Source organism: Amphiprion ocellaris, chromosome 12, assembly GCF_022539595.1.
Source record: "Amphiprion ocellaris isolate individual 3 ecotype Okinawa chromosome 12, ASM2253959v1, whole genome shotgun sequence".
NCBI classification, from domain to species: Eukaryota; Metazoa; Chordata; class Actinopteri; family Pomacentridae; genus Amphiprion; species Amphiprion ocellaris.
In genome coordinates, this window is record NC_072777.1 from 16,879,331 (window position 1) to 16,902,539 (window position 23,209).

The following is a 23,209-nucleotide window of genomic DNA, read 5'->3' on the forward strand; positions in this document are numbered from 1 at the left end:
TGGGCAAAGAAATGTAGAATCCACTCTTTCCTTTGTTTGTCCTGAGACAAGAGAAGTTTCTGTCCTTTAATTGCTACCAAGGCTATTCTGCTGTCACACAATGACACTATAATAACAGAACAGGGACCAAAGAAAGACTGCCCACTTAGCCTCCACAGTGAAAAACTCGGCAAACATGAGGCAATTATACAACTTCTGCACCACATCTGAATTTAACTGTCTCTGTCTTTACACCCAATCTCCTCTGGATCTTCTGTGTGCTTTCCTTAAGATAACAAGCAGTTTCCTCTCATCCCCTAGTAGATATTTCCTCACGTATGCACATCCAAGACAGATGAAGAAATCCTCTTTCTTGCTTTAGGCTGCCCAATGGCATTAAAATTTAATCATCTCACTGTAGAGATACCAAAGTCATCTGAGCAATCAGTAGGAATGATATTGCTGTCATTGCCATTGCACTGCTCAGAGAGAGAAAACCTTGGCTGACATGTAATGCTTCATTCACTTGAGAGATGATAACATCGCCACAGCTTTCATTGATGCACCTACTCTGATTGGTGTATGGTGGTTGCATGTGTTAATAAATGTTTGATGTGCTGCACCCTTTGGCAATTATTTTCCCCACCACATTCATCTGACTAAGACCATTGATTTGCAATTAGTCCAGGGGTGATGTTACTGACTCAGGTCTCTCTTTTACAACCAGATACAGGATCCTTTGTGTGCTGTGCTCAGCTATTGTTTAGTCCCGCTGTGTTGCCCCAGGCTCTAAGTCAGTGTGGATAAAGTATTCAGCCACCGTGATCCTCTGAATTTCTGTGTGTATAAGTATGCAGGTGGAGTGGCAATGTGTGTCTCCTCAGCCTCCCGCTCCTCCCCCTTTGTGAAGTGTGCAGGAGGTTTTATCAAACCCTGACTGGGAAGACAGATGGCTTTGAATAGCAGAGCCTAATGTAAAAGTGTGTGGAGTATGGCGGAGGGGAAGATAAGCAACAGCTGGCCGTTTCTCTCTGGCTGTGTAAGGGTACAGGGCCTTAAATCACCCGTTATCTCCTGCAGCCTCAGCCAGACGCTAATGGTCATCACAGCAGGCTAAACCCCGCAGGCAGCAGCAGGGGGAGGTGGGGCGGGAGGTGGAGCTGTGGCCTCTTCCTGCCACTGCTACTGCAGCAGGCATCACATGGACACACAGAGGACCAGTGGATGATTCAGTGGGAACATTATTCTTCGTGTTGTACAGTAGAGCAGATGCCCCATTGACACACTTGTCCATTATTTTTTTGTAAAATATTACATTACTATCCAGGCAGAGCTGTGGCATAAAAGACTGTTTTAAAAGAAATTTAGTGCCTTACAACCAGTGTCTTGTTTTTGCAGTTTTTGATCATCATTTTTGAATTGGTTATGAAAACATTGCACTCCCTACAGCAATTGCTGACATGTGAGTGGACTACAGTAGAAGTCCAAAGGGGGAAAAAAAAATCAAAAAGAAAACAAAACGAAAAACTAATGTTCAGACAAGCTGTACACAAGCTAATCCAGGCACAGCTGGAGTGACGGTTAATTACAGAGAGCCCTATCACTGGCAGATAAAGGTGGATAGGGTCTCTCATTTTAGAGGTTCACATGCATCAATTGTGAAAGTTTTAGTTCGGGCCTGATCTCTTTCTTTGTATCTCTCCATCACACAGATATAACCCTTAATGATGAATAACAAATGCACAAAAAGAAAGGACAAGGAGCACAGAAGAGAGGGTCATAATATAAATGAAATAAAACAAACATTGACCCCTTATTTGTCCTGTATTTCATATTTGTTAATTACTAAAAAAAAATTCTTAAAGATGGATTCATACAAATTTCATGTGCTCTTAAATGCTGAAAGGGTGGTGATGATTGTTTACCTTAATGACCCTGTAGGTAAAAAAAAAAAAAGTAATATACTGTTGTTGGCAGTGTAACAGTGTAACAGGGAGTGATGAAGAAAAGTGTGGCACGGACAGAAATGCAAACAAATATATTTAACAGAACAATCTAAATTGTTTGGTTAGTTTTTAGCTATTTGCCCACTCAAAATGGGCCTAACAGCCCATATATGGATCCGATCCTTTATATTAAGTTGCAAAGGCCAAGGTTAGTAGTAATAATTTATTGTTGCACACATGGTTGATTTGTAGTACGATCGCAATCATGTGATCGTCAGCAGGCAGTTGACTTAGTGTTCACTTGTAGTCATAGTTACAGTGATGCCGTGCTGCTACCTCGTAATGATACAGAAATCTTTATCAAATCTGGGGGTCCAGACTATAAGCCGGATCACTGCCAAAATCTGACCACTTGGTTCTTGTGTCATTTCTGACCTTCCCTGAAAATTTCTTCCAAATCTGTTACTTCATTTTTGACAAACAGACAAACCAATGCCAATCGTCACATAACTCCTCTGCCTTCCTTAGCGGAGCAATAATAATAATGTAATGAAATGATGTAGGCAGAGTATAAAACTGAAAGTTCAATCAGGAAGACTATCTGTATGATTATATTATTGATTTACATTCTGTCTTTCTCTATCTTTCTGCTCCTAACTTATCAGCTGACTGAGGCATTCTTTCTTTCACTTAAACCAATTGCAATTTGTCTTGCCCCCTGTCTCTGAGCCAGTGATTTCATTGCTGCTAAATTTCAAAACCAAAATATTCTAGATACAACAAACCAATAGAAACTGAGAACTAAAAAAAAAAGTAAAAAAAGTAAAGACTAATGCGCTAAGGTTTAAGAGTATTAGGAAGTGATTTAATGATATACATTGATCAGTTCAGAGCTGCAGGGCTCTGACAGCAAAGAGCTGTTACTATACACAGTAACAGCCAAAACGTTCTTTTCAGAGGACCTCAGGCGAAAAAGTTTGGGATCACTTAGAAATGTCCTTATTTTCAGAAGAAAAAATGTTTTTTTTTTTCAATATTGTATATATATATATATATATATCCAACCATCCATCCATTATCTATATACCGCTTAATCCTCACTAGGGTCGCGGGGGGGGCTGGAGCCTATCCCAGCTGACTCGAGCGAAGGCAGGGGACACCCTAGACAGGTCGCCAGTCTGTCGCAGGGCCACATACAAAGACAAACAAGCACTCTCACACCTACGGGCAATTTAGAATAATCAATTAACCTCAGCATATTTTTGGATTGTGGGAGGAAGCCAGAGTACCCGGAGAGAACCCACGCATGCACAGGGAGAACATGCAAACTATATATATGAGTGTGAATGTATGTGTGTGTGTCTGTGTGTGTGGAAAAGACCTCTGAGCTTGCATTGTGATAAAGGGGATCTTTTTAAACTTGAAAAAATGTAGGGAAAAAGAGAAAACATACACTGAATATTAAAGTAATAAAGTAATTAGGAATACAGTCTAGACATGGTTAATGTGGTAAATGACTATTCTAGCTGGAAATGGCTGATTTTTAATGGAATATCTACATAACGGTACAGAGGCTCATTTCCAGCAACCATCACTCCTGTGTTCTAATGCTACATTGTGTTAGCTAATGGTGCTGAAAGGCTAACTGATGATTAGAAAACCCTTGTGCAATAATGTTAGCACGTGAATAAAAATGTGAGTTTTCATAGAAAATATGAAATTGTCTTGGTGACCCCAAACATTTGAACGGTTGTGTACATTGTGGAGCCTGGCTAAGGAGAATAGAAAAAGTAATCAATAAAGATTGATGCAACCCTTCTTCATCCCATTCCTCTCCAGTCTTCATTAGAACCAGCATCTGGTGAACTTATAATCATAAGTCCTGCAGCACATTACAGCCATTCATATCATTCCACAACATCAGTGTTGCTGTTGCTAATATTCTTGTACACTTATCAACATAATTCATGATTCTTTATTGTTCCAATCTTGTCACACAAGTTAGTTCAATTACTCTTTATGCCTTTCTCTTATTTGATTCTCTCCTGTTTAAATATGGTGCCTCCTACAATTAAAATAGTTCAAAAGTTTAATAAATCTTACAATATTTTATGTTCAAATTCATTTCAAGCGTCTTACTATCTTAACGCAGTAACAAAAATGATAGAGTTTGATATACTATAAAAATACAATCTCTTCTCTGTCGGCACTCCATTAGATCCACTCATGTACTGGATTCATGGCAGGGATCACATTTAAGTTCAGTACATGTGCCAAACAAAATGCCTTTGTTACTCTGAGTGATGATGTGTTTATCACCCGTTTAAGTTGGCCATACTCTGTGCCAAGAATCAGCTTTACTGAATGAGGATTATAGCGAGTTGAGATAACAGGCGGGATTAAAAACACTAATAAAATCCAAACTGCTGCTGATTACTGAGTTGATTTAAGGTGAAGAGGAGGAAGACTGACATCTACAATTTTCTTTGCCTTGTGAAAACCTGACGGTTTCTTGTTTGAGTTCCTCTCCTCAGCTTTGATGTGGGCCAGCTACCGTAGGGCAGACTTCACTTGTTACCACTGTACCAACACAGTACTGATTGGAGTCAGCCAGGACTACAATAATCATTTCCATTTCCGCTGGCTTTTTCATGAGTCAGTCAGAATTAATTCAGCTGCCCTTTACAAAATTAGAATTCCACCAGGCGATGAGGTACCCACTTATCACTATATAATATGAATTCCACCAGTTACACAGCCACATTGAAATCTTTGTCTGTGTTATCAGCCGTTTAAAGGATAGGGTCAAAGTTTTTGAAATTTGTTGTTTAAAAAAAAAAAAAAAAAAAAAAAAAAAAACTCATAGCATTACACATCCACATGTGCATTGATGAGTTATTGGTGACTCAACATATTAGCTATGAGGTGATACTCTCCCGCACTGAGTCCAGAATATGACATGAGAGACAGTCCAAAGTTGTCAAAATCAGTTCACGTAAAGCTGTTATGTATAGAATAGAATAATACTTTATTGATCCTTAACAGAAAATTACTTTGTTGTAGCAGCATGTTAGCACAGAGACAACACACAAACCTGACAGAACACCAACATAGTATATCAGTTAGAAAAAATAAAATTTAATACATATGCACAGCATATACAATACAACAATTTTATTAATCCCCGAAGGGGAATTCAATATATAATTCATAAGCTAAAATATTAATGTTAATTATTGTGAATTGAAAAGCCTGATTGCAGCTGGTAGGAAGCACTGCCTGCTGCGCTCAGACCTGCACTGAGGGGGGGATGAATCTGTGGCTGAAGGTGCTCTGATGAAACACCTCCAGACTGTGTAGTGGGTGACAAGATTCCAATTCAACACCAGTTGTGGAGCCCGCCTTCTTGATCAGCTTATTCAGCTGGTTTCTGTCCCTGGAGCGAACCCCATCCCCCCAACACACAACCCCAAAGAATAAAGTAAAATAGCGAAAATATAATATATAAGTAAAATATCTTACCAAATAGTTAATGGATGTCCATGGCTTGACGTTTTTGATCCTGTCACTTTTGTTCTATTGCCACAGAACTTTGTGAAACGTCCTGACAAATACCTGACCGATTTACACATAAAACCCCAAACATCTGAGTATGTATTTTTGAAACTGTCTTTGGTGCACTGCAGTTTCAAGGTGGATATGTTCAGGCATGCTGTTGACTGCTTATTCCACTTATGTTCTAACTAGGTAAAATAAATTAATAAGATTTTCGCTAGAGGGTGTCTTTAATGCTAATTAGAAAATATTCCCAAGGTTTGAAGTAAGGTGGAAATGACATACTACTTGCTTAAACATCAGCATGTTGAGATGCTGATGTTAGCATTTAGTTCAAAACACTTCGATGCCTAAATATAGCTTCACAGAGCTGCTTCTTACTGTCCCTGCACCATGGAAACACTGTTGGAGACAAAGAAAAAGGCTGTGGATTTTGTTCCCTGTCTCTTACATTGCAGTCACCTTAAAACGGATCTCTTCACAGCCATTATAGAGACATGGAAGCAACCAGTAACTCTTTATGTATCTATGGCTCTGTTAGTATTGCTTTGAGACAGACTTGAAAAAAATGCCAACCTTTCGTAAAAACAAGTCTGTGGCAAAATGTAACTTGTTGACGTATGTCAATGAATGAGACACTTAAATGGGACAGTTTATTTTTTTCAGATAGAATTTTATGTAGAGGGCCAACAGTTGGCCTCACTGGCTTTTAATGAGCACCAAAAGATCCATCCATCAGCCATACACTGCTTAATCCTCATTAGGGTCGCAGGGGAGGGGCTGGTGTCTATCCCAGCTGACTTCGGGTGAAGGCAGGGGAGACCCTGGACAGGTCACCTGTCTATCACAGAGCTACACAGAGACAATCACACTCAGGGACACTTTAGAGTTACCAATTAACCTCCCCTTTTTGGACTGTGGGAGGAAGCCAGAGAACCTGGAGAAAACCCACGCATGCACAAGGAGAACGTACAAACTCCATGCAGAAAGATCCCAGGAAGGCTGGGACATGAATCAGGGATCTTCTAGCTGCAAGGCGAAAGTGCTAACCACCAAGCCACTGTGCCTGGCCCTAAAACAACTCGATCACAAGTCCAGAGAAACTGACCTGCCTGCTACAAACCTGAATGCTCTTTATCAGGACTGGTAGGCAGTTAACAGAATAATCAGCTAAAGTAAAATCTCCTTTAAACAGCACGTTTCATGCCACTGTGACAACAAATGCAGTGCCCTACAGTTAGATGGTGCATTTATAAAGCCCATGAGGGATTCTTTTTTCGTGAAATTGATTGTAAATTGTTATGAAGCATGCGAGAGGAGGGAGAAAAAAAAATTAATAAAACTATTATTCTTCATCACTAACACCAAAAAGCTCATCTCCTCTACAAGTGCTGTCTCTTTCTGTTACGTGGGGCAGTCTGAGAACCCAAATGCAGAGACAGAAACCGGCAGACATGAGGGAAATTGGCAATACTGGTCTGGTTTTATTAACGAGAACAAAAACTGATGCAGATAAGGAAAACTGAGCAGCGGGGAAGAACAAAACTAAATTGGCTATCTGAGAAATAATCACTAACCCTACGAAATCTAAAAATAAATTTAACAAGGCGAGAACAACGGAAAACCAATCTGAATACAAAAAGACACACTAACCAAACGGGGAATACTCACAAAAAAGGGGAACAAAAACTGACAAGGAAGCAGGGTCCGGGAGTCCAGAAACAGAATGAAAGCTGGGATGGGGCTGGATAGACGACAAGCTGGCAGAGGCAAGAATCCAGGGAGAGTATTGAGTCCTAGTGTGGAAAGGAGAATCCAAAGGAGAGTAACAGAGTCCAGGAGGGGGGAAAACAGAGTCCAAAAGGTGGGGAAATAGCCCATGCAGACATGTGAGTCTTCGTGGGACTCTGAGTCTGGAGGGAAGCAGGTATGCACTAGTTGGTCCGACAGGGAATCAGTGACTGAGCAGAGTTTAAATAGTGAACAGGTGATATTGAGGGCAGGTGAGCTGATTACTGCAATGTGAATCACCTGCAGTAATTAGATGAGTGCAGGCAGGTGAAGCAGGGAGAGCAAGAGTGCAAGTGACAGGGAGCGAGAGATAACAGACAGAGGGAGCCAAAGAGAGACAGATCAAAAGAGACAGATACAGAGAGAACAGGAGGAAGAAGGAGAGACCAGGAGGGAGAATGGAGAGAAACAGGAGCTGGAGCAGGGATCATGACACTTTCCTTACGGGGGCCTAGTGAAGCATACAGATCAGCTTTGAAGTTAAAGAGGGATCTGCATTGAAATTCCCAAAGCCCCCTGAGTAAGAAATTAACAAGACAGCCCTTAAATAAGACACAGAGAACCAGATCATAAACGATTTAGACATGCAGGAAGAAGGACATAGGACACAAGACAACAGCAGGAAGTGTGATGCCTCACTGTCATACCTACAGGGGGAGAAATATTTGGTATTTAGGGCAGAAATGCCATGTAGCTGTCACAAACCATATATAAATGGAGGATGGAACCATTTCTGTTGAAGGTACTGATCTTAAAAATGAATTCACTTTCCTAATCAATGATTTATAAAATTAACCACTGTGACTTTTTGAAGGGATAGCTTTCATCTTACATTGCCAAAATGAGATGTGTTTTAGAAGCAGGCTCCTCCTTTTTGCAACAATATCAAAAGAGGAACTTCAGGTAATAACTTTTAGTCTTCAAAAATTGATGATACCCTTCAGGAAATGAACTCTTCAAAATGCCTTGATTTTCAGTTTGAAATGTGTGTAATGTAGATGAAGCATGTTTAGCTTTGATTGAATGAGCAGGTGGCGCCTGTTAAGAGATGGAGGAGCAGATGGTGAACAGAATCAGACTGCAGAAGAAGATGCTGTGTTGGTTTCTCAATTTATTTGATCTGTGGTTATCAAAGACAATGCCCAAGAACATAAGTTATGGAAAAACCCTTCATGATGAGGACTGAGTTTGATATGACATAGCATTATCATTTTTAAACATAGGCATATTTTTTTCTCATTTATTTTAAAACAGCAATGTTAAAAGTAAAAAAAGAACCCAACAAACAAGAGGACAAAAGAGACAGCAAAGATGCTGAAAAGGACATTATCTCAGTGGAGTGCATCTTTTGGTGAGCCTCGGGACGGCCCTTGTGTCTGTGTGTGTGCGTGCACCATACTCCACATAATTTTACCATTGTTCACCAGAGGTTACCAGCGAAGTGACTGGAGTTCACCATTGTTCCAAGTGCTGAGGTCTGACGACAGTCCCCACTGCCGCCGCCAGTCTTCTGCTGGCCACACTTCAGTCAGGAAGAAAGCCAGAAATAAAACACACACTGCTCACCAATAGCCAGGCACCTGGTCATGACATGGCCACTTAGACATAAACAACACACACAGGTAGACTTGATCTCTCATATATATCCATTCTCTCTCTCTCTCTCTGTCTCTCTCACTATATACAGTATATAGTGCATACATACAAAATTAAGATTACTTAAAATACTTGATAAAAGCACAACATGGTATTGTAAAATTAATTGCACATGAAGAGAAGAGATGGAGGAAGCACAGTGAGATGAGGAGGAAAGGGAGGAGCAGCGGTGAGCATGGCAAGAAGGTACAGTACATTCAGTAATCAAAAACAGGAAAAGATGAAAAAAAGGCAAGATCAGAATCAAAACCACTGTAAAGAATTAAATAAAAATCAAAACACTTTTTTTTCCCAGCTTGTCATTTTTTCAGTCATTGATTTGAAGCTCACTCTGGGGTGTGCCAGTCTTACAGTCGTCCCAGTGTTGTCTCGGGAGAGAGAGCTCGGTCAGTTTTGTAGATTTTTAATTGTTTACTTGCTTTATTCAAAATCAATGTTCACGTCTACAACTCTACAGACCCAAAGTCTGAATGTCAGGTGGGGGGAGGAGTGGTAGGGTGCAAGTCTTCCATGACCTGACATTTGCACAGGTATAAACACAAGTGCAAACATACGTCCGCACACACATGCGCGCGCTCACACAAACATACAAAGTGCATTCTTATTTCTATCACCCCTGGGTACAGGCTTTTTCTTTTCTTCTCAGCTTAGCGCACTGAGTACGCCTCTCTCTTCTGTACAAGTGCAGCCTCCTTCCCAGCAATCTGAGACTGCATGTTTCTCCTCATTCCTTTCTCTTTTTTCATGTCTCCTTTTACTTCTTTTGAGAGTTGAGCAGTTTGTCTGCCTCAGGGTACATCGGGTACTTTACAGTCTCGATTTTCTCTTTGACCTTGTAGGAAGGGTAGAGGCCAGTGCGACCCAGTTTGCGGTTGATGCCTTTGGAGTATCCGTCCCAGTGGTTCCCAGCCACGCCAATCACATCGCCGGGCTCCAGGGGAATGTCCTCACTGTTGCGCGGCTGGTGTGGGTAGATAGCAATCTGATTGTGGGCGTTTTGACCTCCGAAGTAGTAGATGTCATCCAGAGAGTAGAAGAAGGAGGAGGCATCTGGATGCAGCGTCTGCATAATTTCATAGGCCACACGGCAGACCTGAGACACACACACAAACAGATATTACTTTCATAGTTAGATCAATAAATGTCGAAGATCTGTAAATGTCTTGATAACAGAGACAAAAGGATTTCCCACTGTCAGACATATACACTTCATTTCAGTCTTGACATAAGAGGGATAAAATGTGCCAACAGATTTATTGCAGGCACATCCTTGAAGTGAACTAATAAGTCCAGAATGCATAAAGGCTTTATAGAGCGTGACCATTATTTTTAGGGCCGGCGAGAAGGTTCTCCACTCCACGTTATGACTATAAAACAACACTGTCAAAAATGAGATAATCAGAACTGTGTGTGACAAATGCCACTGTAACATCACAGCTGTAATACAGCTGGGCTAAATTGTTTCTATGCTTTGAACCACGTGAGTTATAAAACAACGAGGCTGTTGACAATCACATGACTGTAATTAGCAAAGTGGTTCTGGTTTGCCTTGTGACAAATTAACATCAACTGCTAATTGTCATTTCTGCAGCTTTACATAATTGCCTTTATTTTCACTCCGCCAAAGAACACAGTGGAGTTATGTGATGATCAGCGTTGGTTTGTCCGTCTGTTTGTCTGTCTGATGATCACGTGATTGTGATCCTACTACAAATCGACTGCTGCAGACTTATCGGGACTTATCAGTCGGAAATGATTGAAGGAACAATTGATTAAATTGTGGGGGTGTTTCCGAGTCCCATCAATTCCCGCCGGCCGCTACATATTTAGGCCACGCCATTTGGTATCCGGACATAATGTATCAATGCAAAACACATGCCTGTGCTCACAGTGCAAGGTGATTTTGTTCGTGGTTACATCTATATTTCTGCATAAATGCTGCATTTCTAAAAAAAAAAAAAAAAAAAATGCTACATTTCTGACAATACCATATGGGGGAATGAACAGCATTGGCGGAGTACTGCACTCTCCGAGTGCTTTTCTAGTTGTGATATGATTTACCTTTCTATAGCCTTGTTTAAACTGTACAGTCAAAGATTAGTGTTTTTATCTTATAGTTTTTTTATTTTGTTAGTCTTTGGATGGCTGCACAGTGACTCGGTGATTAGCATTGGCATCTTGCAGCTAGAAGCTAGAAGCCCAGTACACATCCTGGCTTTTGCAGGATCTTTCTGCATGGAGTTTGCATGTTCTCCCCTGTGCATGCACAGGTTTTCTGAGGGTACTCCAGCTTCCTCCCAAAGTCCAAAAACATGCTGAGATCAAATTAATTCTAAATTGTCCATAGGTGTGAATGTGAGTGTGATTATTTGTCTGTATATGTAGCCCTGCAACAGACTGGCAACCTGTCCAGGGTGTTAGCTGGGACAGGCTCATTAGCTTCATCCCCCCTGCGACCCTAATGAAGATTAAGCGGTGTATAGATAATGGATGGATAGATGGAGGTTGCAAAGGGTCAAAAAGGTAACTTCAGCTTCAGTGATTAACCCTTTTCCTAGATTTTGTTCAACTGGAGACTTACACTTAGGCTCCTTCCAATTGTGCTTCAAAAAAAGATTAATTGGTGACTCTAAATTGTCCGCAGGTGTCAATGTGAGTGAGATTGTTTGTCTCTATGTGTAGCCTGTGATAGACTGGTGACCTGTCCAGGGTGTCCCCCTTACCTTCACCCCAAGTCAGCTGGGATAGACTCCAGCCCCCCACGACCCGAATGAGGATTAAGTGGTGTACAGATAATGGATGGACAGATGGATGGATAGTCTTTGGACATGGTTCCATAATTATCACATGACCTAACTGTGGATGATGTCACTGAAAGCTCTGGAAAAGTGGACCTTTATTTACTTCTAATTTTTTCATTAGTTGCAAATAATGGAAATCATTTTAAAAATGTATGCACAGCAGATAGTAACAGACCACAAGATTGCATTATTATTACTTTTTTTTTTTTTTTTACTACATATCAACCATATTTACTTTTTTGACTTTCTGACTTTCTTATCTACAAGAAAGCAAGCATTAAAATTCCACTCAGGTCTCATGCCATCATCAAATCCAATTCAAGCTTCAGTTTCAGGTAGAAACATAATGTAATACAATTTCATGCGCTTTCTAAATGTGAGCTGGGGGATAAAGTCACCTGTGAGGAGAAGGTGCAGATGAGAAAATCAGTCTGGGACAAAAAGTGGATGTCCAGGATGACTCCTCTTAGTGAGTTCTCAGTGTAGCGATTGTGAAGGCCTGCCGACCATGAGATGGAGTTATCACTAATGAATTCGTAGTCTGGATACCTGAAGGAAACATGAACATTGAAGGTTAAATAAAATCATATACTGAAGAAGCAAAATGAATATACACTACTTTTCAAAAGTTTAAGAACACCCCATTTTTTCAGTTTTTAAAATTGAAATTCAAACAGTTAAAGTCCAATGAATAGCTTGAAATGGTACAAAGGTAAGTGGTGAACTGCCAGAGGTTAAAAAAGGTAAGGTTACTCAAAACTGAAAAATAATGTACATTTCAGAATTATAAAAAATGCCTTTTTTCTGGTAACAAGAAATTGGTTAACAAATTCAAGCTGTTCTGCAGCAATGGAGGTTGATCAAGCCTTGAAAGTTGGTACTACCAACTCCTACAGGTTTCTGAACTTTTCTTGATTACTTACAACCCCCCGTCTGCATAAAAGTAGTGTTGGAAAACACCTCAACACCATACCCTCCAGAGCATTATTTGAACAGTTTTGTACTGCAGAAAGTAGTGTGGTGTTATAAAAATGGTGAGGAAAAGGCAATTAACAATAGAAGAGAGACAGACCATCATAACCCTTAAAAATGTAGATCTTTCATACAGAGAAATTGTGAAGAAAGTCAAAGTGTCAGTGAGTACAGTTTTCTTCACCATCAAATGGCACTCAGAAACTGGGAGAAACTGACAGGAAGAGGTCTGGAAGACCCAAAGCTGCAACAGAAGCAGAAGACAAGTTTCTGATAGTCAACAGCTTGGTGATAGGCAGCTCACAGGACAACAGTTTCAAGCACAGCTTAATAATGGTCGTAGTAAGAAGTCTCAGTTTCAAGTGTGAAGAGAAGACGTGGAGTTGCAGGTTTGACAGGTCGAGTTGCAGCAAGAAAGCCATTGCTAAGATGTCAGAATAAGAAAAAGAGGCTTGCCTAGGCAATGAAACACTGCCAATGGACTACTGAAGACTGGAAGAAGGTATTATGGACTGATAAATCAAAATTTGAAATCTTTGGTTCATCATGCAGGATTTTTGTATGCCGGTGAGTAGGAGAAATGATGGTTCCTCAGTGTGTGACATCAACTGTCAAACATCGAGGAGGAAGCGTGATGGTCTGGGGCTATTTTGCTGGATCCAAGGTCAGTGACTTGTACAGAGTGAGAGGAACCCTGAACCAAAACAGCTACCACAACATTCTGCAGCGCCATGCAGTACCCTCTGGTATGCACCTAGTTGGTCAGAGGTTCATCCTGCAGCAAGATAATGACCCAAAACATAAGTCCAAGCTATACCAGAACTACCTTAGGAAAAAAAAAAAAAAACACGATGGTAAGCTTGAAAACATGGAGTGGCCAGCATAGTCTCCAGACTTAAACCCCATGGAGCTGGTTTAGGATGAACTGGACAGAAGAGTGAAAGCAAAGCAACCTACAAGTGTCACGCATTTATGGGAACTTCTGCAACAGAGTTGGCAAGAACTTTCAGAAGAATATTTGATTTCCATTGTGGAAAGAATGCCACGAGTGTGTTCAGCTGTTACATCTGCCAAAGGTGGGTACTTTGATGAGTCAAAAGTTTAGAATACATTTTGGTTTCGAAATTGATTTAGTTTTACCTTCATTTGTTTATTTGTTCTATACTTTCATTTCAGAGTACAATGAGACATTAACATACATCATTTCTGACAAAAATTGGAAAAATTGTGGACATAAGGTCCACAAACATTTTCTCACTTACACATCAGACAAGACAGGAAACACTCACAGACAACACACACATTCCTGGATACTGACTTAGTCTTAGCTTCTTGCAGCAGGGAGGGGTCATCAGTGGCCAGGTAAACACGTTTCTTGTCTACGTGGACACGTCTGGCCAGATGTTGGAACTGTTCCTCTACATGCAGCATGTACTCTTCTATGGGGTGGAATGCAGCCTCTGTTCCCACTTTATCTGTCCTCCTCACATGGACTCTAAAGATAAACCGAAACAAAGGTAGGGTTACAGAGTAGTACTACATCTTGTAACTACTACAACTAATGACATGATAATATTGTTACATTGGGTGTGTTTCTGGCTCCCTGTTATCTTCAATAAAATTTGTGTTGACTGGTTGGCACTTACACTTGCAGCTACATGCAACCACTAACACAATTTCGGGGGTACAACATTTTTCGGCTGTGTTTACAAAGAGCAGAGAGAAGACGAGTATGGAAAAAAATACATATGTAAATAATAAAAAAATGAAAGTGTGTAGGCAACCTTTTTCCCCCTGATAATGCATGTGAGCACTTGGAAAAACATTGGCTGTCAATTCCAGGCTTTTTCACTTTTTAAAAAAATAAAGAAATTTCATTACATTTTTTCCTTGTTTTTCTGTGATTTATAGCATTATAATACTGTTGAACAGGACAAAAGTAATTTTGGCCTTCTAATTCTAGCCATGGTTGTACTGTTTCCATAGAGGTACAAGACTTTTTATTGCAGTGAAAAAATGAAAAAAAAAATCCCAGAAATTGAGAAAATAATAGATAATATTGAACTATTCAAATGATAATGAAAATAAACCACAAGAATGTGATGTAAAATTCGAACTTCAAGACATCCGTACCAGTTCAGCTAGCACAGTCACCAAATGTTTGGACAATTTGTTGCCATTTATGTGCCAAAAAACTTCCTTTCTAGTGATATTTTGATACAGTTATAAAAAGCATCATTGAGGGAAAGAAAGGGATGAAAAATTGACTACTCATAAGTCAGTAACAGCGGTGAGCGCTTCACTTTTGGAAAAAATAACACACCGGTCAAGATAAAAAGGAACTGCGAGCAGGACAGAAACAGAAATAACCAGCCCTACTGTGTTTTTTCAGTGTTGTTCCAATCAAGAAGAACAAGAGACAGAGTGCTGTCACCACCTGTACATAGGTGAACAAGGAAAGCACTCAGAGAGCGTAATACTCTGCCAAGGCTGTTCAGTCGTATGATTTCTGAAGAATAAAACCTTTAAAAAATTTGTTGTCCACAGTGGTCAATTTGTAGTAGTATCACAATCGTGTGATCGTCAGCAGGCAGCTGATGTAGAGTTTACTTGTAGTCATAGTTAAAGTGACGCTGTACTGCTATCTTGCAATGATACAGAAATCTTCAACAAATCCGTGGATCCAGACTATAAGCTGCACCACTGCCAAAATCTAATCAGTTGGTCATTGTGTCATTTCTGACTTCCCCTGAAAATTTCATCCAAATCCGTTGGTCCGTTTCTGAGTAGTGTTGGTAACAGACACACAGACAGACAAACCAACGGCAATCATCACATAACTATAATACACTAATAAGTGTTCATCATAAGTGGTAAAGAAATTACTAAATCAGCCTAGAATTAAGATTACACCAAGGGACATTTAACCAAATATTAGCAGTGGTATATTTATATTTTAAACCCAGCAGATTTTTAAAAATATATATTTCCAGAACACCTATGATAAATTAAAGATTAAAGAACCCAAAAGCATGATTTTAATTTGAGACAAAAACAGGTGTTTTCCTTGGCAGTAAAAGAAAGATTCAGGTGTTTAGAGAAAGAGAATAAACAGACCTGTTCTTACTATCTATCACTGGCCAGACATCAATCAGTGACTATTGCGGATGCCGACCTTTATTTATGCACAAATAAAACTCAAAGAATGGAGGTGAGACCAGGAGACCGAATGGGTGACATTGGTCTTGAAGTATTTCATTCAGTCTGTGTGTCTTTGATCAGACAGAGGTCTTGACAACAGGCTTTTCCATCCTTTTTAAGGGCTTCTCTCTCCTGCTCCTTTGCCTCTTTCATGTCTGCTGTTTTTTGTTCCTGGTGAACACTCTTTTTGTCTTGGCCTTCTCTCTCTGCTTAGGTCCTAGCCATGTCTGTCCTCCTCCAGTTCTACCAGCACTCTCCCACACTATCGCTACAATAATTAATTTCATTTTTTTCTGTTCATACAGTACTGGCAAGGCAAGGCAATTCTCGTAGTGGGCATAAAAACCATACATTAAAGACATTAAACACACCCACACTACACATAGCAAGTGCTGATTCTGGCAGATTGTGACATAGCATATAGACCTGAATAAATTACGTGTCTGAGAATGACCTCAGTGCACTGGTTGTTTATCAACTGCCTATGAAGAGGACAACAGCAACCTACTGGGCTTTCACTAGAGCTTCCATTTGCGTTTATTATCTGTTGAAAACTTAGACTTTATTGTCAATTGGTATACAGCAGTGCACACAGAATGAAATTACGTTGCAATTGGTTCAGCACAGTAGTGTGCTAGTAGTGTGTTGAGATATAAAATATATATCAAAATAGGAAGAATATAAAAATATATACAGCAGCATAAATATAGTAAGGTGCAATAGTGAAAAAACAGTAAAGTAACCTGTGGAGTTACAGTTAATGCAAATAAAAATAAAATAAAATTTGTTCGTAATATCCAGTAATGGCATCTTTTCATTTGAAATTCAGCAGTCTGATGACATGGATGAAAAGCTACTACAGAACCTGGTGGTCCTGCACTGAATGCTGCAGAGCCTCTTTCCAGGAGCCAGCAGAGAGAACAGTCCATGGTGGGGGTGTGAGGAGTCACTAATAATGTTCCTGTCTCGGGACATGCAGTGTTTAGGTGCGATGTCCTGAATGGTTGGATTTTTCCGCTGTCCTCACCACTCTCCTCACATTCTTCCAGTTACTGGCTCTGCAGCCTCCACACCAAACAGAGATGCGGTTGCTCAGGATGCTATCTATGGTACCTCTGTAGAAGGTAGTGAGGATGGGCGGGGGCAGGTGGGCTTTCCTCATCCTGCGTAGGAAGTGCAGCCGCTGCTGTGGTCTCTTGACCAGTGATGCTGTGTTCACAGACCAGGTGAGATCATCTGTGATGTGCACCCCTGCAAACCTGATGCTGCTGACCACCTCTACAGCCGTGTTGTTGATGAGAAGTGGAGCGTGGCTGAGCTGGTTCTTCCTGAAGTCAACAATGATCTCCTTGGTTTTGTACATGTTCAGGATCAGGTTGTTACTTTGCCGAGGAACGCGGCGGAGTTATGTGATGAATGCCGTTGGTTTGTCTGTTTATTCACAACATTACTCAAAAACGGACTAAAGGATTTGGATGAAATCTTCAGGGAAGGTCAGAAATGACACAAGGACCAAGTGATTAGATTTTGACAGTGACACGGCTTATAGTCTGGATCCACAAATTTTTAAAGATTTCTGTATCATTGATAATGGCATGGTATCACTGTAACTATGAAAGTGAACACTACGTCAGCTGCCCGCTGATGATCCCATGATTGTGATCCCACTACAAATAGACCACTGCGGACTTATCGGGACTTATCCATCAAAAATGACACAACGACTTAACAGCCTTGGCGGAGTACTGCACTCTCTGAGTGCTTTTCTTGCTGTCTGCATCAGCCCACCAGTAGCTCCACCTCCACTCTATAGGCCAGATCATCATTTCTGATGAGGCCCACCACTCCTGTGTCGTCTGCAAACTTCACAATATAGTTGGTGGCAGCCCTGGGGGACATGGTCGCGTGTCATTAAGGCGAACAGCAGAGGGCTCAAGACACAGCCTGAGGGGAGCCTGTGCTGAGGGTGATGACACAGGAGGTGTTCTTTCCAACCTGCATTGACTGTGGTCTCTCAGTGAGGAAGTCTAGCAGCCAGTTGCACAAGGGGGTTGTTGAAGCCCAAGGGTCAGTTTGTCTACCATATTCTATGGAATGATGGTATTGAACGCTGCACTGAAGTCCAGGAATGGCATCTGGAAATGAGTGTTGTTCTCCTCGAGGTGTGCAAGGCTCCAGTAAAGAGCGGCGGAGATGGCGTCCTCAGTGGACCGGTTTGGCCGGTAGGCAAACTGGAAGAGGTCGAACGTGGGAGGGAGTCTCGAGGTGATGTGCTTTTTTACCAGCTTCTCAAAGCACTTCATCACAATGGGAGTGAGTGCGACCAGGAGGTAGTCATTTAGTGATGTGAAAGAAACACTGCAGAATCACTGCTCATGCATCATGTACTTTGACTTCAAAACATGTTAAAACTGCTATGAAGATTTTAGGGCTGGCCCGAATTGTAGTTTCTGGGCTCCGGATATTCAGGCCCTATTAATGATGAATATCGGATATTCGGGTCCAGCCCTAGAAGATTTATTTTTAATATTCATCTTTATCCGTGGATGTCAAATTCAAGAAATAGTCAACAATAAGTATCATAACAAGCTGTCAGGGATACAATGAGCCCACAGATGTGCTTCAAGGGCCTTAATATAGATTGCTGAAGCCCCATCCAACACCTCTAAAAGACATTTCTTTATGTAGCGTTTTGATGAAAGTGGTGGGGAGCACTGTTATTACCCCCCCCCAAAAAAAAAACAAAAAAAAAAACACTATGATAACAAGTGAACGCTATGCCCCGTTGGACAGGGTACAAGGAACAAATGATTTAAATGTGGGGGTGTTTCTGAGTCCCATCAATTCCTGCTGCCCACTCCGTACGCTATATTGCCGAAAGTGTTCGCTCACCTGCCTTGACTCGCATATGAACGTAAGTGACATCCCATTCCTAATCCATAGGGTTCAATATGACGTCGGTCCACCCTTTGCAGCTATAACAGCTTCAACTCTTTTGGGAAGGCTGTCCACAAGGTTTAGGAGTGTGTTTTTGGGAATTTTTGACAATTCTTCCAGAAGCGCATTTGTGAGGTCACACACTGATGTTGGACCAGAAGGCCTGGATCTCAGTCTCCGCTCTAATTCATCCCAAAGGTGTTCTATCGGGTTGAGGTCAGGACTCTGTGCAGGCCAGTCAAGTTCATCCACACCAGACTGTCATCCATGTCTTTAGGGACCTTGCTTTGTGCACTGGTGCACAGTCATGCTGGAAGAGGAAGGGGCCAGCTCCAAACTGTTCCCACAATGTTGGGAGCATGGAATTGTCCAAAATGTCTTGGTATGCTGAAGCATTCAGAGTTCTTTTCACTGGAACTAAGGGGCCAAGCTCAGCTCCTGAAAAACAACCCCACACCATAATCCCCTCTTCACCAAACTTTACACCTGGCACAATGCAGTCCGACAAGTATGGTTCTCCTGGCAACCGTCAAACCCAGACTCGTCCATCAGATTGCCAGATGGAGAAGCGCGATTTGTCACTCCAGAGAACACATCTTCACTGCTCTAGAGTCCAGTGGCGGCGTGCTTTACACCACTGCATCCGACGCTTTGCATTGCACTTGGTGATGTATGGCTTGGATGCAGCTGATCGGCCATGGAAACCCATTCCATGATGCTCTCTGCTGAAGCACTGTTCTTGAGCTAATCTGAAGGCCACATGAAGTTTGAAGGTCTTTAGTGATTGACTCTGCAGAAAGTTGGCGACCTCTTCGCACTTGCGCCTCAGCATCCGCTGACCCCGCTCCATCAGTTTACATGGCCTACCACTTCGTGGCTGAGTTGCTGTCGTTCCCACACACTTCCACTTTCTTATAATACAGCTGACAGTTGACTGTGGAATATTTAGGAGTGAGGAAATGTCACAACTGGATTTGTTGCACAGGTGGCATCCTATCACAGTTCCAGCTGGAATTCACTGAGCTCCTGAGAGCGACCCATTCTTTCACAAATGTTTGTAAAAGCAGTCTGCATGCCTAGGTGCTTGATTTTATACACCTGTGGCCATGGAAGTGATTAGAACACCTGATTCTGAGTATTTGGATGGATGAGTGAATACTTTTGGCAATATAGTGTATTTGGTTCAAGCAATTTGGTATCCGTACATAACATGCATAACACATAGCTGTGCTCAGCGCAACGTCATTTTGTTTGTGGATACAGCTATATTAAATGGCCACATTCTAGGTTGCCACGATTTCTGATCATCAATAACTAATAAACAAATGCTGGATTTCTAAAAAAAAAAAAAAAAAAAAAAAAAGCTGCATTTCTGGCAATGTCATATGGCGGAGTACTGCGCTCTCTGAGTCCTTTTCTAGTTATACATTTTTTAACCCTTTAACATGTATTATTCTAATTTATTAAATTTTATTATTATTATTATTATTATTATTATTATTATTATTATTATTATTATTATTTTGTATAATTAATAAATATTTAGTATAATTGCAGTGTAATTGTCAGCTCTGATCATACAGGATAACAGAAAAGCATGTATAGTAAATTCCCCTCTTATTCACCACATTGCTATGGTGATATTGCTGTTCTATCTACAGTAGAAGCAGTAGTCCTACTTGCTCCTACCTTACTACCCTAACCACCATCAGGCAATACATTGTAGCAGGATGGATCTGTGCTGATAGCTGCTTTTAGTTGGTGGTCTCCAGCCTTCCTGCAGCCCTCAACCAAGGGGAGCAGTAAGGAGACAGAGTAGTGGCGGTGATCGGCTGACACTTATTGGATGATCTGAGGACAAGCTTCTTTTCTATCTCTCCATCAACTCCTGCCTTACCCACCACTGCCATCCTCCTGCATTTATCTTCCATTAACACTATGGATCTCTCTCAACCCCACTTCTAAACCCACAAAAAAGACAGAGGGACAATTGAAAATGAGCATGGAGGATGGAATAAGTTGGAATGAGGCACAGAAAAAAAGGAAGAACAAGAAGTTAAGAAGGGCAAGAAGTTGGCACTGAGATGATGAACATATGGGTGTGAAAGTTATGAAGTAGATGACAGAACTAAACCAGGGTCACTTAATAAACTATTAGAAAATAACTCTTGGTGTTTCTTTTAATCATTTTCTATGCTGGGCAGGAGTCTGGAGTCAGCCTCATGGGACGGAGCAGAACCTTTAACAGTCTCAGCAAAGAACCTGACAGCCATTTCATATACTTTTCAGCTTACCAGTCACTATGTCTATGTCCCAATATAGTAAATCCCCCACTATCTGCTAGACCAAGTATTGGGTTACAACAATAGTGCGGGTTAAAATATCCATCCATCCATTTTCTATAAATTGCTTTATCCTCTATAGCGTCATGGGGGTCCTGGAGCCTATCCTAGCTGACAGTGAACGCAGGGGACACCTGGACAGGTCCCCTGTCCATCACAGGGCCATACAGACTGTCAGGGCCCCCTCTTCTGTCCCCACTTCAGCCCCCACCTGATCTCCCTCATCCTCCCTCTCCCCCCCCTTTCTCCTATCCCTCTCTCCACCGTCCTGCTGAGACTTGGCAAAGCTGCTCTGCCTAGCTGCCGTTCATCTCCAATCACTCATCAACGGAACTCCGGGCAGCTGCGGTGCAGCACACCTATGATCCATCCACGCCATAAAAGCCGGTCTCACACTCCACACCCTGCCAGATAGTAAACTCTGCTCATGCAGTCAGTTTGTCTTGCCTCTCACACATTTCTGTGTACTCTTAAAAAGAGTTTTCCTGTTTAATCTTGTTCTCCCTGTTTAGTTCTGCTGGCCCAGCTGCCCAGTCCTACCAGCCCCATCACCCGTCTCCTGTACTCCGGATTCTGCCCTGACCAGACCCCCCCCACCAACAAAACAATAAAACCATTTTTAACAATAAAACCACCTTTTTTCCTGCCTCAGTTCCTCGTCAGAGTGGTCTCTGCTCGGGTTCCCCCCACGGCGTGACACAGACTCTGTGATGATCATCTCACATGGGTGAATGCTTTCTAATTACACTGCACTGGACAATAAGAATTTTAATGTCCATTTCAAACAGTAAGAGCAGAATCTCTGGAGATCTAACAACAAAAAGCAGTTAAATGAAAATTACACCTTGTAATGACATATTTGGGGTGGCTGATGTAATGTCATCAGCACCATTAATCTCTGGTGTGAAGACAAGTAATATTTGGACAGGTGTATTGTATGGAATGTACACTTGACAGTGGAGGAATGAGGTACATCAGATTGTCATTCGACAGACGATATTTGTTTGTACAGTAGGACAAATTCATTGCTGTCTATGGTCTTTTCGTGGTACTATTGGGTCATTCCAGAACTGGAGGACATTTTATGTAATCAAATTTCAAATTATCCATGTACAAAATACTAAAATATACAGTTGTTGTGTAAATTTACTTGTCCTGAGACCAAATCTAAAAAAAAAAATAGGAGAAAAGAATGATTGAAAAATATTTTTAAAAATACCAAATAAGTCTGGAGTTCCCTCTAAAATGTCATTTTTCTCTTGTCCCATCTCCCAGATGACCAAATTGAATCTCAAAATAAAACAGTTAAAATGAAATTTAAATCTCCTTTTTGTAATCAACATAATATTTTAAATAATAATTAGCATCCATGGAATGTGTGTCCCACAACAACCCTGTTAGCATAACCTTTTTAGCTGATAGAAGAAAAAGAAAACAGTTTAATGACATGAAATGCTGGTATTAACATCATCAGTTTTCCAAAAGAATGGGTAGAGCAAAGCTATGTCCTCTCTTCTATTTTTCATATTTTCACAACATCGTCAGCCTTGATTGAATGTCTCTCGACCTCATGTTATCAGGATGGGACAAATTCATTTTAACAAATTCTTTTTACATTTTTCTTTTCTTTTTTCCATCAGTAAGTTTATCCTCTTGGTCAGCAGTAACAGGTAGCTAAATATCTAGCTTCTACTCCCGAGAAAAAGCTAACATTATCATGGACTAGCAACCCTGTTGCTGTGATTACAGTAGCGTTAGCAAACAACAAATAAAACATGGAATAAAAATGATACCATTGATGTGTAAGCTGAGTCAATCACGCCTTTGATAGTTTATTATCTATTATTGATGAAAATGTGTCAGAAAATTGCAAAAGAGAAGGTTCATTTTTAAAAATTTTTAAACCCAAATGTCCTCTAATTCTGAAATGACCCTAATATACTACAAGAAGAATATACCATATAGCCAACCATATAGCCAGTGTGACAGCTCTTAGGCCTCAGGACCTGTTTCTGTTTAGCTGGTTGCT

General features: G+C 41.0%; 1 protein-coding gene across 3 annotated transcripts in view; it reads right to left on the bottom strand.

Annotated features, from left to right (window-relative positions):
• Window positions 1-8,362: 8,362 nt before the first annotated feature.
• fut8b (fucosyltransferase 8b (alpha (1,6) fucosyltransferase)) overlaps window positions 8,363-23,209 on the bottom strand; it is a 125,050-nt gene continuing 110,203 nt past the window's right edge. For all 3 annotated transcript variants that reach the window (XM_023275135.3, XM_055015851.1, XM_023275136.3), the window contains exons 8-10: window positions 14,019-14,195; window positions 12,127-12,277; window positions 8,363-10,020 (exon numbers count right to left, since the gene is read on the bottom strand). In XM_023275135.3, the coding sequence (XP_023130903.1) occupies window positions 9,682-10,020; window positions 12,127-12,277; window positions 14,019-14,195 (667 nt within the window). In that variant the 3' untranslated portion in view covers window positions 8,363-9,681. The remainder of the gene's footprint in view (window positions 10,021-12,126; window positions 12,278-14,018; window positions 14,196-23,209) is intronic.